At 41.3% G+C, this 25991-nt stretch overlaps 1 protein-coding gene and 1 long non-coding RNA gene across 3 annotated transcripts in view; one reads left to right on the plus strand and one right to left on the minus strand.

Annotated features, from left to right (window-relative positions):
• The window catches only part of col4a5 (collagen, type IV, alpha 5 (Alport syndrome)), a 251011-nt gene extending 236058 nt beyond the window's left edge, over window positions 1-14953 (plus strand). For both annotated transcript variants that reach the window (XM_059651364.1, XM_059651365.1), the window contains 3 exons: window positions 1588-1702; window positions 11160-11332; window positions 13629-14953. In XM_059651364.1, coding sequence (XP_059507347.1) covers window positions 1588-1702; window positions 11160-11332; window positions 13629-13710 — 370 coding nt within the window. In that variant the 3' untranslated portion in view covers window positions 13711-14953. The remainder of the gene's footprint in view (window positions 1-1587; window positions 1703-11159; window positions 11333-13628) is intronic.
• Window positions 13613-22511, minus strand: LOC125458678 (uncharacterized). Its single transcript, XR_007248893.2, has 3 exons — window positions 22369-22511; window positions 21697-21824; window positions 13613-17982 (listed from the first exon to the last, which is right to left on the minus strand). It is a non-coding gene; the product is annotated as an uncharacterized LOC125458678 (long non-coding RNA).
• Between the last annotated feature and the right edge of the window lie 3480 nt (window positions 22512-25991).

Genomic DNA, 25991 nt, shown 5'->3' on the forward strand with positions numbered 1-25991 from the left:
TGCAGTCTCAGACTGTCAAAGGCCTTGGTGGAATGAGCTATCCCACAGCCAATTTATTGACCCCCTTCCTACCAAATTCAAAATGTTGTTCGCTTGATCCTTTCAGCTTCTGAAGTCCAAATACTTATTCACATCTTATTTTATATATTCCCAAATCAGAAACCAGGGCCATCATCTCATGCTCTAGAATCACTCACCATAAGTTCAACGTTCACCAATATTCTTGAGATTAGTCTTTTCTTCCTTATTTGGAATACCACTTTGATGTGGACTTCGGATCACAAGGAACATTTTCAGGCATTATTCTGCCTCGCTCAAAAATACCAATATTCAAAGCAAATGCCTAATTTTCCATTCAAACATGTTGGCCAGTTTGGTTTCATGCTGTACCTAAAGAAAGAAAGACAGTTAAGAAAGAGGAAAACAGGTAATGTAATGTAGAGCTGGATGAACATAGCAAGCCAAGCAGCATCAGAGGAGCAGGAAGGCTGATGTTTCGGACCTAGACACTTCTTCAGAAATGGGGGAGGGGAATGGGGTTCTGAAATAAATAGGGAGAGAGGGGGAAGCGGATAGAAGATGGATAGAGGAGAAGATAGGTGGAGAGGAGACAGACAAGTGATGGAGGTGAGTAAAGGTGAGTGTAGATGGGGAGGTAGGGAGGAGATAGATCAGTCCAGGTAGGACGGACATTCGGGTGGGGTGGGGGGGAGAATGAGGTTAGTAGGTAGGAGATGGGGGTGGGGCTTGAGGTGGGAGGAAGGGATAGGTGGGAGGAAGGACAGGTTAGGGAGGCAGGAATGAGCTGGGCTGGTTTTGTGATGTGGTATGGGGAGGGGAGATTTTGAAGCTGGTGAAATCCACATTGATACCATTGGGCTGCAGGGTTCCCAAGCGGAATATGAGTTGCTGTTCCTGAAATCTCTCAGTCACGAACCATTTCAACTCCCCATTCCATTCCTCAGACGACATGGCCATACTGGACCTCCTGCAGTGCCACGACGATGCCACCCGAAGGTTGCAGGAACAGCAACTCATATTTCGCTTGGGAACCCTACAGCCCAATAGTATCAATATGGATTTCACAAGCTTCAAAATCTCCCCTCCCCCTACCGCATGTCAAGACCAGCCCAGTTTGACCCCGCCTTTCTAACCTGTCCTTCCTCCCACCTATCCCGTCCTCCCACCTCAAAGTCCACCCCATCTCCTACCTACTGACCTCATCCTGCCCTCTTGACCTGACCATCCTCCCTGGACAGACCTATCTCCTCCCTACCTCCCCACCTACACTCACCTTTATTGGGTCCATCCCCACCTCTTTGACCTGTCTGTCTCTTCTCCACTTATCTTCTCCTCTATCCGTCTTCTATCCGCCTCCCCCTCACTCCCTATTTATTTCAAAACCTCCTTCCCCTCCCCCATTTCTAATGAAGGGTCTAGGCCTGAAATGTCAGCTTTCATGGTCCTCCGATGCTGCTTGACCTGCTGTGTTCATCCAGATCTACACCTTGTGATCTCAGATTCTCCAACATCTGCAGTTCCTACTGTCTGTAATGTAAATGTTAATCTTGATTTTGCTTGTTATAGGTGCAGTGTGTGTGAAGCCCCAGCATTAGTAATAGCCATTCACAGTCAGACTATTCAGATCCCGCAATGTCCGGAGGGATGGAGCTCACTGTGGATTGGATACTCTTTCATGATGGTAGGCATTGATTTGACCTTTATTTGTGTTTCTTTGGTTGTCTATCTACCTCAATTATCCCTTTTATCAGGATTATCAACATATCTTTTATAAAAGACTGTGAGACAGACAGGCGTTAAAGCTGTCCATAATTGTTTAGTGTTACAAGTTTGGAGGACAACAGTCTTGCATGTGTTTTCTTGCTATTAGAGTGGCTGGCAGGTGAATGCCTGCAGTGAGTGCCTCAAGACAGAAATCATTTAACTATCACAGGTCAGGAAGCGTACAATTTCCAACCAACCTCCTCCTTTTCACAAAAATCAAGATTAAACAAACTTGCTTAGACTATCTTTTGTGTTGAGTCACTCAGTTTACCTAGTACCCAACCAACTGTTCTCATGCATTAGTAAAACCCCATACATTATTAGAGTTAGTCTCTCCTTTATCAGTCTCTTTACAGCATGCAGGTTGTTGATGTTTGCTGTAATGTGTACTGGTTAGAACGGTGTGCGCTCTGGTTTTATTTCAAAATCTTCCCAGTTGACGCTGTCAACTTATGCTGTCGCCTAGACACCTTGTTCTTTTAGTTGCATTAACTGTCATTTTTGTTTTTAATTTTGGTAGCAATTCCCTTTGTACTCCTGCAGCTGGACTCTTTCTGTGTGATGCTGTTTGTTCACCTGTTTGTCAGTCAATGAAGCCTCACAGTCATGTCACAGCATTGGACTCTCAGATTAATCTGTTCTCTCGGTTGAGTATTATTCCTTCACAGGGCCTCAGCTTTACTTTTGACAGTTTCAGTTTTGAATCATTGTCTGTTGTAACTTTACATGGGGGTCTGCAAAGATCATTATGGCATAGGAAGCACCAGCACCAGTTTCTTTTTGCCTTTATTCATTCACAGGATGTGGGCATTACTAGCTAGGCCAGCCTTTATTACCCATCCCTAATTGCCCAGAGGGCAGTTAAGAGTCAATCACATTGCTGTGGGTCTGGAGTCACATGTAGGCCAAACCAGGTAAGGACAGCAGATTTCCTTCCCCCAAGGACATTGGTGAACCAGATGGGTTTTTCCCCTAACAATCGACAGTGGATTGATGGTCATCACTAGACTGTAAGGTCTAGATACTTATTGAATTCAAATTCCACTGTCTGCCGTGGCAGGATTCAAACCCGGGTCCCCAGAGCATCATCTAGGTCTCTGGGTTAACAATCCAGTGATAATACCACTAGGCCATCACCTCCTCTGAGTTTAGCATTTCACATTTACTTGTTGCTCTGATTCTGCTGTTTTTCTCACAAAAATTTCAAACCATTCATCTCCTTTAGACTTAACACTGTTAACCTGCTATAAGTTGAGATTGAACCTTCATCCATCTCTCTCCCATACCCAAGCTTGATTTGACAGAATTGTTTTCCGACATCTCTGTGGCAGTTGTCTCAATAGGCTTACTGTCTTCCTACCTCAAAACTTGTCTTGCAGTTAAAACACTATTTTACCCGCACTGAACATGCTCTCTTCTGTTTTATGTGATGACCTCCACAATATTTGTAACTTGTCCTTTGGCCTTGATCTTTTTGCTGGTCCTTCTATGGTCATTTGTTGCACTTCTCCACATTGTTGACCTTGATAAGTCCAACATAGTGGATAGGCCTGAGGTGCTTATCAAAATAGCTCACAGTTCTGGGCTGTTTTTCCACATTGTGGACAATTCCTGTCAGCTCTTGCATGTATGCTTTGTGGCTGTTGATTTACAAGCACAGAGCTTCTGCACGTGTTTATACCTCTTTCTTTAAGCAAGAGATTCTTTTCTTTTAGCAGTTATGCTGTCATAGAATGATTTCTTGCCTGAGGTGATCTTCTGCTTGTCCACATTCAGAGGATTCGGTGAGCTACGTTAATGTGGTCATATACCTATCAATGGGTTCTTGTTCACTTGGAGCTTATTATTGAACGCATTCTGTTCATATGTTGCATTCACCTTAGGTTTGACGTGGGCCTTCAAGGCTTTAAAATTTTTTGCAATATGTTTTTGTTTCTGTTCTTTGAAGCGATTGATATGCTTTGTAACTGACTCTCTCCAACAGTAACAAGAGTGTAGCTGCGCCAGCTTGTTAATTGAATCTGTCACGATCTGATAGCAAGTAGAAAAATGACAGTTTGGTTTCATATTGCCTTTCAGTTCAGGTGACACTGGGGGTCAAGACTTATACCTGATGTGTCTTACCTATTCTTCCAGCAGCAACCTGTGTCTTTGTTTCCTTTTCTGTGTCTTCTTGTGACTTGCAGCAGTTTCAACAGCTCTAAACATTCCTAATTCTGCTTTTAGTAGCTGTGCTTCTGTGTAGCTCTTTGACACTCAGTCTCAGTGCTATTCTGGGACCATGTTACCAGCTCACAGGATAATAATTTGTTTGTTCCGTCACTTTATTAAATTGTTTATAAAATGGAAGCCTGTAGCGATTGTCCTGTGTCAGAGATTGCATGGCTAAAGGTAGAGTGCCAGAGGGATCAATGCTGGGACCACAATTATTTCGTATATTAATGGTTTGGATGAGAAAAATGAACATACTATGGCCGGAGGCACAGTGACAATGTTTCCTAGCAGGGTAATGAAAAGTGTGCAGTCGAACATACTAGCTCGGCGAGCAAGTCTACAACCTCATCCACAACCCAAGCTGCAGATCTTCTCAGAAACTTTAAATGGTCAGGTTTGTGGGTGACATGAGATGGCAACTAGTGAGGATAACCCAAAGAGTCTACTGAGGGATACAAATAGGTTAAGCAAATGGGAAAAAAATTGACTGATGGTATATCAATTGGGAAAATGTGAGGTTATGCATTTTAGCAGAAAGAACAGAGGAGTTAAGTATACATAAAAGGAGAAAGACTGCAGAAAGCCGCAAAGCAGAGTGATTTAAAAGTCCCTATCCGTGAACCACATAAAGCTAGCATCAAAGTTCAGGGGCTAATAGGGAAGGCAAAGCAAATGTTGGCCTTCATTTCAAAGAGAATAGAGTATAAATGTAAGGCGGTTTTGCTAAAGCTGTATAAGAAACTAGCCAGACCACAACTGGAATTCTGTGGAACGTCTTGGGCCCATTAGCTAAGGAAAGCTAGAGGCAGCCCAAAGAAGGTTCACAAGGCTAAAATCAGGTATGGAGGGACTGTCTTATGAGGAGCAGTGAGTAAATTGGGCCTATAGACATTGAATTACGGAAGAATTAGAGGTCACCTTATTGAAAAATAGAAGGTCCTTAGATGACTTGGCAACGTAAATGCAGGAAGGGTTGTTTCCCCTTGTGGGAGAGTCTACGGCCAGAAGATATCATCTCAGAATAAATGGTTGTACATTTAAGACAGTGGTGAGGAGGAATTTCTGCTTTCAGAGCATTGTAAATCTTGGAATCTTTTCCTGCAGAGGGCTACTACTGGATATATTTTTTATGACCTTACGCTTAAGTGATATACACTAATCCCTGTTCTACATCTAAATAGCATTGGAACCAAATTTCAAACAGGATTTTCTGTAGAAGTAGAAAGTTAGATGTAAAATATACAACAGAAAATCAAAATTATACTGACCTAAAATAAAATGCTGTTTCTCTCAGAAGGGAAGCTAATACTAGAAGGCATAGTTTCAGAATAAGGTGTCTCCTATTTAACATGATGAGGAATTCTTTCACTGAATGTTGTTAACATTTTACAATGAGCAGGGGAGGCTAGGTCATTGTCCAACTCAGCCTTAAATATATTTGGATTTTCATCAACAAGGAAGTCTTGGGTTCGAAACAGCAAGCGGGAAGGTGTTGTTATGGACATAATCACGTCAGCCACGATCTCTTTGGAAGATGGAGCAGGGTCAACATGGTTTTGTATGTGAGAATGCCATGCCCATGGCATTCGAAGATAGTGTAGATCAAAATTCCTCTGGCAGCTCCATGTGTAGTCTGCATCTCACATGCGGTACAACACAATCATGCATAATACTTTGACTTCACTATACCACAGTAAATCTCATATCCATTGAAGCACTAGAATTGTTATTTTACAGAATTCTATCACATGTTTAATTCTAGCTTGGGTGGAGGGTAAATACTAGCATGGAAGAGTTTGATTAAATTACCTGTATAGTAGTTTCTATTGGGTTGCTCAGTTGTACCTCATATTTGTAAATCAGTGCATGGTATTCTCACATACAAAACTATGTTGACTCTCCCTAATCAGTCCTTGCCTTTCCAAATGCATGTAAATCCTGTCCCTCAGAATCTCCTCAAACAGCTTACCCACCACTGATGTAAGGTTCACTGGTCTGTAGTTCCCTGGCTTTTCTGTAACACCTTTCCTACATAGTGGCACCACATTAGCACCCTCCAGTCTTCCAGCACCTCACTTGTGGCTATCGATGATACAAATATCTCAGTGACAGGCCCAGCAATCACTTTCCTAGCTTCCCACAGAGTTCTAGAGTACACCTGATCAGGTCCCACGGATTTATCCACCTTTATACATCTTAAGACATCAGCTCCTCCTCTTCTGTAATATGGACACTTTTCAAGACATCACTATTTATTTCCCCAAATTCTCTCGCTTCCACATCCTTCTCCACAGTAACTACTGAAGCGAAATACTCATTTAGTATTGAAGTAACTTGACAGAGGCTGATATCCCATCACCAGGTCACCCTTTATTTACACATGGAGAGTCCTTGACACTGATCTGAGACTCCCTGATTGGACTAGATTTAACAACCCCAGTCAGGGATCCACCTGGCTGACCTCGTCACAATCACTACAAGTTTCTCACTCATCTCCTGCACTTTCCACACTCAAATGGTTTAGTTGCTCTTTAAGGGACCCTATTTTCTCCCTAGTTATTATTTTTCCTTTAAAGTATTTGTAGAATATCTTGGATTCTCCCTAACCCTATTTGCCAAATATTTCACATGCCCCCTTTTCCCCTCCTCAGTTCCCTGATAATCCTCTTAAATATACTCCTGCTGCCATTATACTCCTCCAGGCTTTCACTCGATCCCAGCTGTCTATACCTGACATATGCCTCTCTTTTCTTGACTGGAGCCTCAATTTCTCTAGTCATCCAGCATTCCCTACACCTAGCAGTCTTGCACTTCATACTAACAGGAACATACTGTCTCTGAACTCTCGTTACCTCATTCTTAAAGGCTTCCAAGTGTCCCTTTACCTGTGAATAGCCTCTTGCAATCAACTTTTGAAAGTTCTTTCCTAATAGCATCAAAGTTGGTATTATTCTATTTTAGAACCTTAACTCTTAGATCAGGTCTGTCCTTTTCTATCATTATTTCAAAACCAGTAGAATTAGGATCACTTACCCCAAAGTGCTCCCCACTGACACCTCAGTCACTTGCTCTGCTTATTTCCCAAGAGAATGTCAAGTTTTGCCCCCCTCTCTACTAAGTATATGCACATACTAAATAACAAAATACTCTTGTACACACTTAACAGATTCCTCTACATCCAAACCCTTAACACTATGGCAGTCCCAGTCTATGTTTGGGAAGTTAAAATGTCCTACCATTGCAACTCTATTATTCTTCCACATAAATGAGATCTCCTTACATATTTGCTTCTCAGTTTCCTGCTGACTATTTGGGGGCCTACTGTGCAATCCCAATAAGGTGATCTTCCCTTTCTTATTTTTAAGTTCTACCCATATAACTTCAATGGACATTCGCTCAGGAATATCTTCACTAACAAAAACAGAAATTGCTCGAAAAGCTCAGAAGGTCTGGCAGCATCCGTGGAGAGAAATTGGAATTAACGTTCCTCAGAACTCTTTCGGTTTTTATGTCCTCTCTAAGTACAGCTTTAACGTTATCCCTAACCAAAAACTTCACTCTTCCTCCTCTCTTGCCCCCTTTCAATCCTTCTGAGAGCAACTATACCCTGGAACATTAAGCTGCTAGTTCTGCCTCTCTCTGAGCCACATCTCTGTAATAGCTATGATATCCCAGTCCGATGTTCCCAACCCGAATTCACCTGCCTTACCTGTCACCTTACCTGTCAGGCCTCTTGCATTGAAATAAATGCAATTTAATTTATCAGCCTTACCTTGTTGTCCACCTTGCCTACCTTGACTATTTAACTCACTTTTCTTGTCTGCAGTGTCAGCCTCAGACTTATCTCTCCTCTCACTACCTCTTTGGATGCCCTCCACCTCCTACTAGTTTAAAGCCTCCTGAGTAGCACTGGCAAATCTCCACACCAGGGTCTTTGTCATCTTCCAATGCGGGTGTAATGTGTCCTTCTTATACAGGTCATTTCTGCCACAGAAGAGATCCCAATAGTCCTAAAATGTGAATCCCTGCCCTCTGCACCAGCTCCTCAGCCATGCATTCATCTACTCTATCCTTCTACTATCACTAGCTCATGGCACCGGGAGTAATCCAGACATTACTACCCTCAAGGACCTACTTTTTAACTTCCTACCTAATTTCCTATACCAATGCGTAGAATGATCTCCTACTGGTCCCTCTCCCCATTGAGAATATTCTTCAATCTCTTCAAGACATCCTTGATCTTGACAGCAGTGGTGGGGGGGTTGGAGGGCAACTCACTATTCTGATGTCTCGGTGTTGTCCACAGAAACACCTGCTTGCGCCCCTGACTACAGAGTCCCCTATCACAATCGATTACTTGGAACCTACATAGCCCATGTTACAGCAGAGCAAGTCTCAGTACCAGAAATCTGGCTGTCAGTGCTATATTCCACTGTCAGTTGACCCCTGACATTATTCAGATCCTTTTTGAGATGGAGGTAGCCACAGAAGACTCCTGCACTACCTGCCTATCCCTCCTACCTTTCCTAGCAGTAAACCATCTATCTGACTGTATCTGCAGTTTTTCAGACTTCCTGAAACTGCCATCCATTGTACCGCCCCGGCTCCTGTAAATCCCTTGTTACCACTAACTGGAGCTCCAACCGATCCATGCAATCCGATAGGATTCGCATCCAAACACACTTCCTGAAGACATAATCTCCCTAATCTCCTACATCCGACAGGAAGAACACATCACTCTATTAAAGCCATTTCTACACCTTAAACAATCGACAAACCAAGAATATACCCAAAAAACAATCACAACTCACTTCCTCAAAAACTCAGCGTTTGCATAATCTTACTGCTCAAAAATACTGCTGTAGGATAACTTAATACCTATCTTTTATATTAAAAATTAATCAAGAGATAGATCTCAATAAAACATCTTTAAAAACCCTTGCCCTATGTGCTGTTGTCGACTTACAAAAAAGACTAACAGATTACCATATATAAGTTTTATATGTCTTAAAATCAAATGCCTAGCTCATTAGGCTCTGAAATCACTGATCATTCCTGGCTGCTATGTATTGTTCTGATATTTAGGTCTCCTGACGTCAGCTGTGAAACTGCGCTGCACTATTTGTTTTACTTTGACCAATCTCCAGGGATGTTTGTAATTTCACAGTCAGTCAGCTGTGTACGTTCACTGCTTGATTCGTTTGATGTAATCTTGTTGACTTTAGAGACATACTCTGACCTCTCCACATGGTCACTCTCCTAAAACTTCATCCCATGCAGTAAGACATTAAAAGGTTCTGGAAAAAAAGCAAGAAACTGGAGATGAGGGTCATCAGATCAGCCATGATCTCATTGAATGGCAGGACAGACACGATGGGCTGATTATCCTGTTTCTGCTCCTGTGTCTTATGGTCATGGTCTTATTGCAAGAAGCACATTAATATAATTTCCGTTTAAACATTGAGATAATCAGAATCACACTCTTCATTAAAGTGGTCCCTTTTCCATAACATGGTTCACAGCCCCTCAGAAGAATTATAGACCTTAGCATGGATTTGAGAACGTTTCAAAGGTATGTTCAAGGTGTTTGATCCATTGCTCCTCCATACCAACACAATATCAACTCAACCCCTCCACCTACCCCCATGCCCTCTCATAGGCCCTATGCAAAATTGTTACAAACATACGGCCACATGCCCCCTGCGCCCCACACACCCCTACCTACCCATCAAATGCTCCATTGCCAACCCCTTGTCTTGCATGCCCATTCTTCCAGTTTGCTTGGGAGCATGGAGGAAGCATAGATAGTGGATGGGGTTTGGAGGGACAATAGACGTGAAGGATTAGGACTCTTTTTGTGAGATCCTCAAATGTGAGAGTTGCTAAGTGGCTTTGCAACAGGGCTGGGTGAGGAGGCAGGCTACTGCTCAATCTCAATTGAAATAGGGATCAAATCCATGCTATGGGAGGTGATGGCCTAGTGGTAATATCGCTGGACTGCTAATCCAGAGACCCAGATAATGTTCTGGGGTCCTGGGTTCAAATCTTGCCATGGCAGAGAGTGGAATTTGAATTCAATAAATGTCTGGAATTAAGGGTCTAGTGATGACCATGAATCCATTGTCAATTGTTGGAAACACCCATCTGGTTCACTAATGTCCTTTAGTAAAGAAAACTGCCATCCTTACCTGGTCTGGCCTACGTGTAACTCCAGACCCACAGCAATGTGGTTGACCTTAACTGCCCTCTGGGCAATTAGGGATGGGCAATTAATGCTGCCTATCCAGCGACACCCTCACCCCATGAATGAATAAAGGGAAGAAAAGGCACCATTCTGAATCTCACACTAGCTGTGAACCACCTTGTCCTCCAAAGTGAGGGCCGGAGGGCCTAACATATAAAATCCTAGGGAGCTCAGGTGTACTGTTTAACCAGCTGCCTTGGCACTTGACCGACCCATAGGCAACCTCAGATCTTCTTCCAGGAGCCGTGGGCCTAACTTTGACATGCATCTCCCTGCCCAGACATGAAGATCCCACCACTTGAGGACCTTTCTGCTGATTCTCTTTCCTATATGAGAAACCGTGCTGAGGCTTCAGAATTTCTTTTCGTCACCATCACCAGATCCTGCTTTATAGGATGAGGTTGGAAAAACACAGCAGGTCAGACAGCATCTGAGAAGCAGGTAAGTCAATGTTTTGGGCCAAAAGCCTTCGTCAGGACTGGGGACAGATGAAGGGTTTCGGCCCAAAACATTGACTTACCTGCTCCTCGGATGCTGTCTGACCTACTGTGCTTTTCCAGCTTCACACCTATAGATTCTGGCTTCCAGTATCTGCAATCCTTATGGTCTCCTGTTTTACATGTTGTTGGAGTTGGAAATGACAAAGTTTAAACTGCCAAACTCCTGTCAAACATGTTGGAACACATCACCCATGTGAGGCAGTTGAGTGGACCTAATTTTCATGCCCGCCAACATTATGCTTAGCTCAAACAGGTACTCTTCCGATGGTGCGGCTCCTAATTGGGGATTTGGGCTGACTAACTTGCACCCAAACTATCATTCAAAGGTTAATAACATTAGCAAATCTGACACTTATCCATTAAATGTGTTGAAATGTCAAACAAATGTCTTCTGTTTGGTTTTGTTACTATTCAAGCACACCAGTGCTGGTGCTGAAGGATCAGGCCAAGCTTTAGCTTCTCCTGGTTCCTGCCTGGAGGAATTCCGATCTGCACCATTCATCGAATGCCACGGTCGAGGCACGTGCAACTATTATGCCAACTCGTACAGTTTCTGGCTCGCCACAGTTGAAACAGTGGAGATGTTCAGGTGAGAGATACCTTAACGTGGAGCAATGAGTTACGTGCACCTTTGAGTGCAAATTGCTAAACAGTTTACTGTTGCTGTTTATGAGAGAGTTTTTTTGTTTGTAAACGAAGCTGCTGCATTTTGTCAAGTTGTATTTCCATATTGCCAGGAAACCTCTGGTTAACTCACTTAAGTGGTCACTCTTTAGATGTAAAAATTGGCAGCAAATGTTAGACTCTACAGTGTTTAACATTTGGAAGATGGATTAGATTTTCCACCCAACTTTCCCCATGACAAATAATCTTGACAATGAGATCCTTCTGCCATGAGTAAAATTAAACTGTCTCTAGAAGTGAGCGTATTGAATGGTAGAGCAGGCCTGAATGGCTGAATCGTCTCCTACTGCTCCTGTTTTCTATGTTTCTTTGTTTACTGCATGGCCCCTGCTCCTCAAAGCTGGCTGAAACCACCCACCCCAACCCTCAAGCGACTGTCTCCCATGTCCATGCATGGACCGGAAAATTGACCCTGCAATGTCTGAATGCTTTCTTGGTTTTTTTCATTCATGAGTAAGGTCCTCAATTGTTGCCCATTTGTAGTTACTCTTGAAAAGGTGGTGGTGAACTGTACTCTTGAACTGCTGCAGTCCATGTGATGAGGGGCACCCACAGTGCCAGTAGGAAGTGAGTTTCAGGATTTTGAATATGAAGAAACAGGAATATAACACAATGGTCCAGTGGTTTGCACTGCTGCCTCACAGTGCTACAGACCCAGGTTCGATTACACCTCAGGCAACTGTCTGTGAGGAGTTTGTGTGATCCCCCATGTCTGTGTGGGCTTCCTCTGGGTGCTCTGGTTTCCTCCAACAGTCCAAAGGCATGCAGGCTAGGTGGATTGACCATGCTAAATTGACGTAATGTGCAGGCTAAATGGATTAACCGTGGGAAACGCAGGGTTACAGGGATCATGTTGGTGGTGGTGGTGGGGGAGCAGGGTGGGTCTAGGTGGAATATTCTTCAGAAAGTAAGTGTGGACTTGAAGGGCTGAATAGCCTGCTTCCACACTGCAGGAATTCTGTGATTCTGTGATTTTAAGTTAGGATGGCTCAGAGGAAAGACTGTGGGTGGAGACTTCTCATACATTACTGCTTTATCCTCCTAACTGGTGGAGGCCAAGAGTTTGGATGATACTATTACAGGAGCCTGTGTGAATTGCTGCAGTGTATCCTGTAGATGTGCACACTGCTGGAACTATGCACAGATGGTAAAGGAGTGAATGTTTCAGGTGATGGATGGTTACTGATCAAGTAGGAACCTTTGTAATGGGTCATGCTGATCTTCTTGAATATTGTTGGAGCTGCACTCATCCAAGCACGTGGAGAATATTCATAACATTCCTGATTTATGCCTTGTAAATGATGGACAGCTTTCGAGGAGTCAGGAGGTGAGTGAGTTATTCATGTCAGAATTCGTAGCCTCTAACCTGATCTTGTACCATTGTTATTTATGTAGCTGGTCCACTTGTGTTTTTGGTCAATTGTAAGCCCCAGGATGTTGATGGTGGGAAATTAAGTGATGGCACTGCAGATAATTAGAGACGATCAGATTCGTTCTTGTTGGAGATAATCATTACCTGGCACTTGTGCGATGGAAATGTTTCTCACCATTTATCAGCCCCAGCATGAAGGGTATCCAAGTCTTGCTGCCCCCAAGCATAGATTAGTTGAGTGTCTGACAAATTGCAGCGGCACTCAGCACTATACAATCATCAACAAATACTCTCAAACTCAACTTTATGTTGGAGGGAAGGTCATAAATGAAGCTGCTGTGGAGTTTTAGGCCTAGGGCCCAACTTCACCATCCAGAGGACTCCTGCAGTGATGTTTTAGGAATGAGATGATTGAGCTCCAACAAGCACAACCATCTTCCTTTGTACTGGGTGTGACTCCAACCTGTGGACCATCTTCTCCCAGTTCGGTTTAATGTCAAATTTGCGAGGGACTCGTGCAACACATGATCATACGCTGCCTTGAATTTGAGCACAGTTATTCTCACCTCTTGAATTCAGCTGTTTTGTTCATATTTGAACAAGTTGGCATGGATATCATATGATGTTATAATCTGCATCCCCCGCCCCTCACTGTGACTGCAACTGAACGGCCTGCAAAATCTCAGGGCATGTCTTCTAGTTTGTGGGAGTGCCTTATGGAGAGGTGGCTGTGTTAGTGGTGGGATGTATCGAAGGGTGACTTTTTTTGTGCCAGTGCCTCTCCTTAAATCCAGATTTTGTTTTTGCTTCTCTCTCTTTTTTACAACAGTAAACCGCAGCCCGAGACTCTAAAAGCGGGTGAACTCCGAACACGTGTGAGCCGCTGTCAAGTATGTATGAAAAGGACGTAATGCATTGGCTTCCGACATTGAGACAACAAGAGAAATCGGCTGAGAAGAAAATATCCAGCTCAATAAGTAAAAACTGTAGGGCGCTCTGTCTTCCATTTACAATGGTGCTACTGTGCGAAGCAAAAACAAACACAAAAAAAAACAAAAAATAACTGTTCATACATAACATTTGTACGTACCTCATGTAAAGAGTAATCAGTGCATTTTGGAAAGGAACAAGCGAGAAACTGCAGTGTTGTGGAATGAGAAACAGTGGTGCTCCTGTTCTTCTGATTATGAGTGGGAAGAGGTGACCCCCCGAAATGGCACTTTCTTCAATTTAAGAGTAATGCACTGAAAACATTACAACAACAAGACTGCTTACACCAACATTATATTTCTGTTTGTTTTTGAAAGCAACTTTTTCTCATGGTGCTACTAACCAACTACTGCATCCAGGTTCTTAAATATTAATAATTAATAATCAACCTGTTATTTCCTTGATTTTTTTGTAAGTACTGAAAAATGTGTATATGATGTATCCAGGCTTTAATCACTTGAAGAATTTCAGCATCACAGTTATCACCAATTTGTGCTTCACATATTACCAGCTCAATTAGCATTTTTACATATTTTTGTTAAAAGTAACAGAATTGTGGAAAAATGCAGTATTTTATATTGGATTCACTTTACGAGATTTCCCACTTTACTATCAAACTACTGATTTTTTTTTGCTTTTTAAAGACAATTTGAAAATTATCCTTCCTCCCACCCCTTTGTCCTTTTCAAACATTATGGGCTGCAGATTTCAGTTAATAAATTTTTTTTGGAAATTGTAAAAAGTTGTATTTGTAGTTATGATCAGGGTTTTTAATATGAAAAAAATATACACTGTGCTACATAATTACAGCTTTTCTAAAGGGCCTTTAAATGTTAAATATACTTTTTTGTATTGTCTGAAATTATGTAAAATGATTAGCCATAAAAAGTGCCTGTGAAGAGAGACTAAACTGTGTTTATAAACCATTTGCATTCAAATCGTACCCTGACTCTATGCTAGCTTTCTGCCTTCCTTCTAGCATTGTTACCGTACAGCAAACACAAAAAGGTTACCAAAGGTTCTTTTATTTTACTTCAGCAAAGATATGTCTCTCTCCAAAAGTGTTCTTTCTTGTATATTATCCAGGACAGTTCCAAACAACTTTATAAAACAAAAAATACAAAGGAAAAAACACATCTGAAATAAAGGAAACACTGACTTAAAGTTGCGTTGTCTAACTATTCTTTTTATTAACTTAGAAAAGTGACTTGTAAAGTAATTTTATTCTCTTGTTTTAGCTGTTATTAGTTAGTTTTCCATTCCCACCCACATCCCATCCAACTGTATATGATCACCCACCTTCACAGACCATGTGCCCCAATAACCTCATTAATTGCAGCGTATTGATGAATGACAGTAGTAATCCAAAGTCCCACAACACAAGACGTACAGTGCATGTCTGTCTGCCAGTTTCACAGTCTGCCTGCTGTATGCTGTCCTTGCCCAGCTGTACTGATATTTCCAGCTCTTAAAAATGTTGCTGTACAGCCACTGGCCTGTAGCCTGTTGGAGACCTTTTGCCTCTCTTCAGTAACCTAGAAATTCGTTATGGTTCATTCCTGTGCACCCGGCCAATGATGGTGCACTGATGGTTATTGACTGAAATTTAGTTCAATTGCACATTATTTGGACAAGCTGCTAGCACTTTGCACACCTCCTCAGGTATGTCTACCAATTTACATTATCGAATGTCAGGCCTTTGACTTGCCAGCAGCAGTACTAAGCAGTACAGTCAATGAGCTGAATGGCCTTCTTCAGCACCAAAGCAATTCTGTGATTCTGCCAAGATGCATGGAGCTGGGGCTTGGTCAGAAATAGAATTAACTGATAGTCAACAATTTGAAATCACCGGAATATTGCTGTCTCTAGAACAATGGTTCCTGTTCTACATTACACTGTCCAGTTTGGCACTGGAGCTTTAAAACAGGTATTAGGCTCCTCATTAACATGAGACAGGACCAAATGTCGCCTCATCGCAGCCACAGGAGATGCCTCAACTATGACTGTGATTCATGCCTAATGCACAGCCACAGATATTCCTCCACTCAATTTTAAAAGCCCTTGAAAAGTTGCGGAAATAATTCTGGATGTCTTTATATCCAATTATTAGGATGGTGTTTTGAGGAGGATGATGCAGTTCAAGTAACCTCAGGCTGATTGCATGTAATATCACCAAACTTTATACCCAACTCTCCTGGATTGTTTTCCTGAAGTAGTGAATCTTTCTGTTTTAAAAGCCTGATTTACAAAAAAAAACCAAATAAAGATTTACTATGAAAATGCTTCCCATGATTATTGTTTTGTTTCACCTTGAATTCTAAAACAATATTTAGACCATACTGCAGTTCTCATCTGTGTTTCTTCTCCTGTATTTGCAACTTAAAGCCTGGGTGAATTCAGCCCTTCATATTTTAATGTGTCACCCACATTAAGTTGTTTTATTATAGTCTGCAGCAGAAACATGCCCACAGGAAGGAACTGATTATTATTCAAGATAATTAACCTATGTTATTGGGAGAAACTGGAAAGTTGGCTGGGATGGTGGGTGGGTGGGGAATTGCAAATGGAACCTAGTCAAATGTTTCATCATCATCTGCTGTTCAGATTATTGGTGAATCATTGAGCATGATATTATTGAATTTTTACCTGCTTTACAGCATCCTAAAACAGCAGATCTATAATGTGAAGAGAATAATTTATGAGTACGGTTGATTGATCAGGCTAAATGTGTGGAACCAACTCTATAAAGCTTGCAAGAGTACACTCAAAAGCTGGATATTATCCTATGTCATCTTCATTTATTTGGCTAATAGACTGGGTTGAAGGTAGATTCGCTACATTGACACCATGCACATCTCACAGGAGAAAGGGGAGCAAGTTGGAGCATTTAGAATGAAGAGATTTAAATTCTCTATTTATTTATCCCCCCCAAATAAACTGTTCACTCTTGAGGCTGTTAGTAGTGGCTATGGAAACAATTGTTTCAACAGCCACAACATGCTTTCTCAATTTGAATTGCCTTGTGATTGACATTTTAGTAATTCTACATTCTAATTGTTACTGACTAAACTATTTTGCATTTCCCTATGACTGTTTGTAACTCTAGATACAATTCAGGCTTTTATCGTATGGTGGTGTATGCACTTTCAATAGCTTCAATAAAACATCAGATTTTCAAGCATGGCAGGGGATTCCATTCTTCAGCAAGATGTCCATCTTTGGATCAAGTATAAAATTTATAGAGAAGGATTTGCAATTGGAAATCTGAAATTATTGGAAATGTTGACTCGTGTTACATAGATTGAGTAAAGTTATGTCAATCAAAATTCTGCAGGAAAGTTTTAACCTCCAATAAAACCTCTTATGAATATGTATCCTTCTATGCTAGTGCTTCTGGTATGTGTTTCTTTCTCCTTAATGAGGGAGTTCCACTCACACTCTGGTCGATAGGCCTCTCATCTATGTCTATCCTATTTCACACTCTTCCAGTACCACACTTTCTCCTCCCAGTATTATGATGGGGTTCCCATTAACCTCACTTTCAACCAGCATTCCTTTGAATTTTCTTACTGACAAGATGGGCCTCTGATGCCAGAGCACGTCAACATCATCCTGAATGAGAAACCAAGGCCATGAATGGTGTGCCTATACTGATTGGAGTGGCAGTCTGCGGCACAAGCACGCAGCTTAGAGAGAACATTGCTTCCCACTCCACCAGCCTATGTCTTCAATGAATCAACTGCTGCTATTTTGTCACCTGCAGTGTAATGTCACCACCAAATACATCTTCCCCTCCTTCTCACAATTACAAATTACCTTTGCAACACCCTGATCCACTCCCAGTCACCTTCTGCCTTTCCTGAGGGACTACTCATGTAATTGCGGGAGGTGCAGCACCTGCTAGCCACTTCTTCTCACTATCCAAAATTGCAAACATTCATCCCGGCATAAATTGCGATTTCCTTGTGTTTCTTTCAGCTTGGTTTACTGTATTTGCTGCTCATGTTGTTTGCTCATAGACATTAGGAAGACAAACAGACTGATCACTTTCGGGAACACCTTTGCTCATTCACAGGCCTCCTCAGCTTTCAGTCTTCTGTCATTTTAGTTCATCATCTTGTTCCGACTGGGCCTTTCTGTCCTTGGTCCATTTGAGTGTCTCAAAGGAGCTCAACTTATGATATCTGTAGAAACTAACAAAAAAATTGGTATTTTTAGATCATAGAATAGATCATAGAACATTACAGCGCAGTACAGGCCCTTCGGCCCTTGATGTTGCGCCGGCGTTTGAAACCAATCTGAAGCCCATCTAACCTACCCTATTCCATTACCATCCGTATGTTTATCCAACGACCATTTAAATGCCGTTAGACCTGTTTGAGTCTACTATTGTTGCAGGCAGGGTATTCCATGCTCTTACTACTCTCTGAGTAAAGAACCTACCTCTGACATCTGTCCTAAAAAATCACCCCTCAATTTGTAGCTATGCCCCCTTGTACAAGCTGACGTCATCATCCTCGGAAAAAAGACTCTCACAGTCCACCATATCTGACCCTCTGATCATCTGGAATGTCTCTATTAAGTCACCTCTTAACCTTCTTCTCTCTAATGAAAATAGCCTCAACTCCCTCAGCCTTTCCTCTTAAGACCTTCCCTCCATACCAGGCAACATCCTGATAAATCTCCTCTCCACCCTTTCCAATGATTCCACATTCCTCCTGTAAAGCGGCGACCAGGACTATATGCAATACTCCAAGTGCGGCTGCACTAGAGTTTTATACAGCTGCAACATGACCTCATGGCTCCGAAACTCAATCACTCTAACAATAAAACCTAACACACCGTATGCCGTCTTAATAACTCTATCAACCTGGGTGGCAACTTGCAGGGATCTATACACATGGATACCTAGATCTCTCTGCTCATCTACACTACCAAGAATCTTACCACTAGCCCAGTATTTTGTATTCCTGTTACTCCTTCACCTCACACTTTTTCACATTAAACTCCATTTGCCACCTCTCAGCCCAGCTCTGCAGCTTATCTATATCCCTCTGTAACCTGCAACATCCTTCCGCATTATGCGCAACTTCACCGACTTTTAGTATCATCCGCAAATTTACTAACCCATCCTTCTATGCCCTCATCTAGGTCATTTACCAAAATCACAAACAGCAGTGTCCCCAAAACAGATCCTTGCGGTACGCCACTAGTAACTGAACTCCAGGGTGAACATTTCCCATCAACCACCACCCTCTGTCTTCTTCCAGCTAGCCAAATTTCTGATCCAAACCACTAAATCACCCTCAATCCCCTGCCTCTGTATTTTCTGCAATAGCCTACCGTGCGGAACGTTATCAAACGCTTTACTGAAATCCACATACACCACATTAACCACTTTACCCTCATCCACCTGTTTAGTCACCTTTTCAAAGAACTCAGCAAGGTTTGTGAGGCATGACATACCCTTCACAAAACCGTGTTGACTATCCCTAATCAAATTATTCCTTTCTAGATGATTATAAATCCTATCTCTTATAGTCCTTTCCAACACTTTACCCACAGCCGAAGTAAGACTCACTGGTCTATAATAACCAAGGTTGTCTCTACTCCCCTCCTTGAACAAGGGGACAACATTTGCTATCCTCCAGTCTTCTAGCACTATTCCTGTAGACAATGATGACATAAAGATCAAAGCCAAAGGCACTGCAGTCTCCTCCCTAGCTTCCCACAGAATCCTAGGATAAATCTCATCCAGCCCAGGGGACTTATCTATTTTCACACTTCTCAGAACCGCCAATACCACCTCCTTATGACCCTCAACCCCATCTAGTCTAACAACTTGTATCTCAGTATTCTCCTCGACAACATTGTCTTTTTCCTGTGTGCATACTGACGAAAATATTCATTTAGCGCCTCTCCTATCTCTTTGGACTCCACGCACAACTTCCCACTACTGTCCTTGACTGGCCCTAATCTTACTCTAGTCATTCTCTTATTCCTGGCATACCGATAGAAAGCCTTAGGGTTTTCCTTGATCCTACCCAGTTCACAGGAAACCTGAGGAAAAATATATACCAGCTTCTGGGTGAAAATATGTGGAAAGCACTGCCTGAGACTGCAGTTGAAGCAGGTACTCATGCAATCTTTGAGAATCATCTGTATGAGCGCTTAAAGTACTCCGGCACAATAGGCTATGGACCAAGAGCAGGTAAATGGAATTAATATAGTCTGGTGTTTACTTCTCAGCGTAGACACAGTGGACAGAAAGGTCTGTCTCTGTGCTGTATGACTGTACGACTCTAATGACAAAGCAGTCCACCTGTAGTTACAAGGCATAGAAACTCTAGTCTGCGCTATGCACAAGATGTACTGCAGAAATTCACCCAAGATACTCAGCCATCACCTTCCAAACCCGGTGTCAGATCCTCCTACGTCATGGGCAGCAGAGGCAAGGGAACATCACCATCTGAAAATTCCTGTCTAAGCTGCTCACCATCCTGATTTGTAAATATATTGTCCCAATGACATTTCGGCATCCAGTGCTTTCAGCCATTTCTTGATATGACATGGAATATTAAATTGGCTGAAGACAGGCAAATATTATAGAACATAGAACATAGAAAAGTACAGCACAGTACAGGCCCTTCAGCCCACGATGTTGTGCCGTCAAATAATCCTTATCCAAAAATAACCTAACCTACATTCCCCTCAATTCACTGCTGTCCATGTGCAGGTCCAGCAGTCACTTAATGGTCACTAATGACTCCGCTTCCACGACTACCACTGGTTAACTATTCCATGCGCTCACAACTCTCTGGGTGAGGAACCTCCCTCTGATGTCTCCTCTATAGTGGTAAAACAGTCTGGTGTCTTGGTTTCAATTGTCATTCAAGGCAACATAGCCAGCTGATAATCACACAATTTCAACAAATACCTCTGAACAAGTCTTAATTTGAGTTTTCAGAACTATGAACACGTACACCATCTTGCGGCATTATCATCTTTTCCAGGTGTACTTTTTCTACCCTATCATCATCTTAAATCTAAATGAATATTCCTTTCTGTAGTTTGAAGATGAGTTACCTACAGAAAAAGTTTACAGTGCATTATAGTCATTTGTTGTGATGAAAACTTGAAAAAATGTGAGATTTGGTCATGCATTCTTTCACCTAGAAGTTAAATCTCATTTTATAAATTGTCAGTTTCTTGGTGACAATAATTGCTGGCTCAGCCAACAATACCAACATCCCATGAGCCAATAACAAAAACTCGATACATCTAGTTTATGATAATAAAATGTGAGGCTGGATGAACACAGCAGGCCTAGCAGCATCTCAGGAGCACAAAAGCTGACGTTTCGAGCCTAGACCCTTCATCAGAGAGCTGCTTTTACAGTTTTCAAACCTACAAGAGGCTAACTGCACATTCTTTAATCATTGACGTCTGATTTATTTCTCCTTCAATTCTGGTAATGACTTTTTATCTATGTTTACCAATAGTAGAAAAAGCACATTTAAAAAGAATTCCAGAATACCTTTTAGTGATAAATTTTCTGAGTCTCCACCATCAGCAAGTTACTCAATCAACAGCATTGCCTCAGAAAAGTAAGACTTTAATATAAACTGTATTCAAGCAAACCCCTCCAAGGAATTCTGGTAAATGCGTAATCTGTCTGACTCATTCAGAAGATTTAAAAAAACCTTACCAGCAACACCAAAACCTTGTTACATTCAGGGTTAAATTTTGTGGTGTGTTACTGCGCAGATTTCTTTACATTTTGTGATTTAGCCCTGAGCCAAACATTTGCAATGGTCCCGTTCTTTATCACTTGGTAAGAAATAGAACTTTATCCAAGTTAATGAATGGTAACAGGAGTCTGCAAAATTGTATGAATCAACACTTACAAGAGAGAAGTTCTTGAAAAGTTGAAAAGCAGAAATGCAAACTTCTGAAGAAAGTGTTTTTCAGTTTTCTTGTGGAATGATATCATTTGCCTCCAATAACACGCATTCAAAAGAAACAGCACTTTGTCCTGCAGTAAGCACAGAAAATGATTTTGTTTTAGAGAACTAAGGCCTTTTCAACATTCAATTGATTTGTCTATGTTTTAACTTCTGATACAGTTGACTACGAGTAGACACAAACACAGAATTCTAATTCAGCAACCTCATTCATGCATTCCAATGGATAACGAGTCATGAGATGTGTCCAATTATTTGATTATTAACATTCAGTTTTGATGTGAACACATTCCAGGGATACTTAGCCTTTGTGTAAGGAATATTTTTTGAGTGTATCCTGCTACATTAGGATGAATTGGCTGCATCATGATTTAAAAAATTATTCTTCGGTTTTAATTGTGCACGGTTCACTTATGGCGGCTTCACACTTAGCAAATTTGTGCCGCATTTGTTTACACATATTTCAACAGCATGAGAATTGGAAAGGAGAAAGAAGACAAAGGAGATATATGGAGCTCCACACGGTACAGCTTTCTAGGGCTAAGTTTCCTTTGGAACCATCATGCTAGGCATATTGTAAGTGAGAAGCTTTGGATCAATGAAGTCGGAACTCACCTGCAAATTTGACTATTCCAGAAGTGCAAAAGCATGACATTACTGTTGGTGGCAAAAAAAGATCTTAAGAAGTGTATAAGTAGTCACCAGGTGGGGATAGAATAAGAGCTAATGCTTCAAGTCTGAGATCAGCTACTTGAACACAAATCGACGGTTATGCGGCCAAAAGCATTGCACTCTATGGTGTTAATTACTATTGGCTTTTCCAAGTAATTGATTAGCTATTTCAATTAACTATTGTTGAAAATCCTTATGCTGGCAATGGTTAATACATCACCAACATTAACTGTAAACTAGCCCAATAAATTATTATCCACACAAGGCTGTTTAACTCCAGCTAATAGCTATCACTTCACTTTGGATTGGCGATCATGTTCTGGAGCATGCTGAAAATTATCCCACCTTCTCTGAATGAAAGCAGAAGAAGATAAACGGGTATATTGACCACATGCTTCAGAAGACACAGAAGTCTAACATTTCGATGTACAAGACACAATGCATTTCCATTGAAGAACTAAACATTGGCAACACTACCCACTTGAGTAACTGTAGATTATAGCTCTCACTGAAAAGCCCAGGGTAGATAAGGCAGCTGAACAATGTGTTTTGGCCTATCTATCATCTATCAGCCCTGGCAACCAAGTCACCACAATGCTGTGCAACATGGCGTGGTCCAACCTGACGTGATGGAGATGTCAGTGATTTCGTAGTGAATGTATGTTAATTGAACAATTACAATCAAGGGCCTCAAAGTTGGTTACCTTGTCCTGTTGACAGATGCTGAGGATATGGCTGAGACAGTGAAGATGGAAACTGTTCAGCCTCTTCTCCAGTCTGCCAAATGCGAAGTTAATCTTTGTATGAAAGAAATTGCTTTGATGAGCTGGATGAAACCAATAAAGACAGAGTCAGCTCTCGCAGCAATTTGAAGACATTGTGAAAGGAAAATGCTGTGTTCTTTTCACATTACGGGAGGTTTAGCACAGTTGTCAAAAGCGACTAATACCAGAAGTGGAAGAAAGCGCAGCCTCAGCTGACAGTATAGTGAGCATCTTTTCCGCAATGATTTTGTGAGAAACAAATACTTTCAAATCATGTACCTGCTAAACCTCTTTATTTGTGGCACACAATCACCACTTTGAGCTTAAACTTTCATTTTGGAGTCGCAAAGTTATATCATATTGCTTTTCTGATCAACTTTATCATGCAGATCAGGTATTTGTGGAGGGGCAAAACATAGTTAATATTTCAGGTCATCTCTGCAAAGCTTATCCATCGGCTAAATGGCACAACTCAGGAGCATGCTGGAAAATTTCTCATTTGTCTGGATCAATGCAACTCCATCACCACTCAAGAAGCTTAGCACCATCAGGACAAAGCAAACCATTTAATTGGCACCACATTCACATCAAACACTGACTCTCTTCATCAACAACTGACAGTGGCAGGAGTATGTACAATCAGCATGATGCAATGCAACAATTCATCAACTGTCCTTCGACTTTTCAAACCTTCCATCTATTCTCCCTAGAATCCAGAAGGTGCTTGGGAACACCATCACCTGAAAGTTCCCCTCCAAGTCACACATCATCCTCACTTGCAATTATATCATGATTCCATCATTTTCTCTGTGCTAAAGTCTTGGAACTCCCTTCCTAACGGTGCTATAGTTGTACCTAAACCCAAGGACATCAGTATTTCATCGCTATCTTCGCAAGAGCAATTAATCCTGGTCAATCAAGTGATATCTGGATCACATGAACAAATAAGAAAAATGGAAAATCTCTAATGATAGTACATCAATCTGAATAGTTTAATTGTTTTTCTCACCATTGTTCTGATTGATCTGTTTAATATTTCCAGTATTTTCTGTATTTTTTACTTTGGCATTCCCTTATCCCCAGTATTTCACTTTGTCTCATGAAATACTAATCATACTACCCTTACCTAAGGAAAGATATACTGGCATTGGAGGTATTTCAAAGAAGGTCCAGTAAGGCATTTAGGTTAAGGTACGTAGTGGCTTTTACATGAAGAAAGATTGACTAGGTTGGGCCTGTACTCATTGGAGTTTAGAAGAATAAGAGATAAAATTGCTGAAGGATACAAAATTCATAGAGGACTTGAAGGGTAGATGCAAAAAGGTTTGTTTCCTTTTTGGGAGAGTCCATGACCTGACAGCATAATTTCAAAATAGGGGGTTGCCCATTTTATACGAAGATGAGGAGGAATTCCTTCTCTCAGAGAATTGTGAATCTCTAGAATTCTTTTCTGTAAAAGGTTATTGACGCTGAGTCATTAGTATATTCAAGGCTGAGATAGACAGGTTTTTAATCAGTAAAGGAATAAAGGATTATGGGCCCAAAAGAGGGAAAGTGGAGTTGAAGATTATCAGATCAGACATGATAACATTGGAGCAGGCTCAATGGGTTGAATAACTTGCTTCTCCTCCTAAATCTTATGGTATAGGCAAATGGTCCTCTTTAAAGTAAAGCTTATACAACAATTTGACTCTATGTATGAGCGAGGATGTACACATTTTTTGTGAATGCATTTCTGGATCTGCTAGGATAATTTCGTTTTTATCCATTTGTGAGATGTGAGCTTTGCTGGCAAGTCCGAAGTTTATTTACCACCCTTAGTTGCCCTTGAGAATGTGGCTTTCTCTCAAAGACGTTCACTTACAGAAGTAAAATAACTTTGTCAAGCTTAGCTCTAGTTTATACCTAAAGTCCAAAATGTCAGGGAACAAAAGAATTTTCATCACTTTATACAGAACAGTTGCTGTTTGGAAATAATGTACATTTCATTCCTTGCAGAGAAGGTAGAAAATAAATCACGTGCAGAGTAATTTGAGTGAACAAGTGCAATGACATGAATCACACTGGCCCTTATTCTCACCATCACCCACACAGATTTGTCACAGTATTATTGGTTAGCCTTTACTTGTTTCAGCAAGCAGATCTCTATGGCAACTTGTGCAGAATTGTAAGGAATGTTACAAAAACATTTTTGCATGTCTGAACACAAAGTACAGTATCACACCATGCCCTATATCTTGAGTGATGTTTCCTAATAATGTATAATATATGGATTTAAACATAAAGAAAAATATTTTCTTTGAGAAAAATCTTTAAAATTTTCCAATAATCATTTGGTGTTCTTAATGTAAAATGTTTATCGAGCAGAATTATTTCTACTTGTGCATAAAGGATTGCCTAGACTCAGTGTCTGATGAAAACATGGCAGGGTCCTCTACAAGCATACAATCCTTCTGGCTCAATTTTCCTCTAAGTTCTTCACGTTCAGACAGGATGAATATCTGCCCCAACCTGTAACAGTACATAACTAGACCACCGCCTGAATCCATCTGCTGTGCACCCTTATCCGAGGTATGGTCACTTCCAATCTTCAATATTCTAATGCCTTCCTGGTTGGCCTCTCAATACCAAACTCCATGAACTTCAACCTGCCTAAAACTCTGCTCTCTCTATCCTAATTGATCACTTAATCACAGCTGTCTTCTCACTTCATGTATACATATCTATGTTAACCTTCCTGTCATCTACACCTCAGATGTAAAATTCTCAACCTTGAATTTCAAACCAATCATGGCATTGCCC

This window comes from Stegostoma tigrinum, chromosome 15, assembly GCF_030684315.1.
Source record: "Stegostoma tigrinum isolate sSteTig4 chromosome 15, sSteTig4.hap1, whole genome shotgun sequence".
NCBI classification, from domain to species: domain Eukaryota; kingdom Metazoa; phylum Chordata; class Chondrichthyes; order Orectolobiformes; family Stegostomatidae; genus Stegostoma; species Stegostoma tigrinum.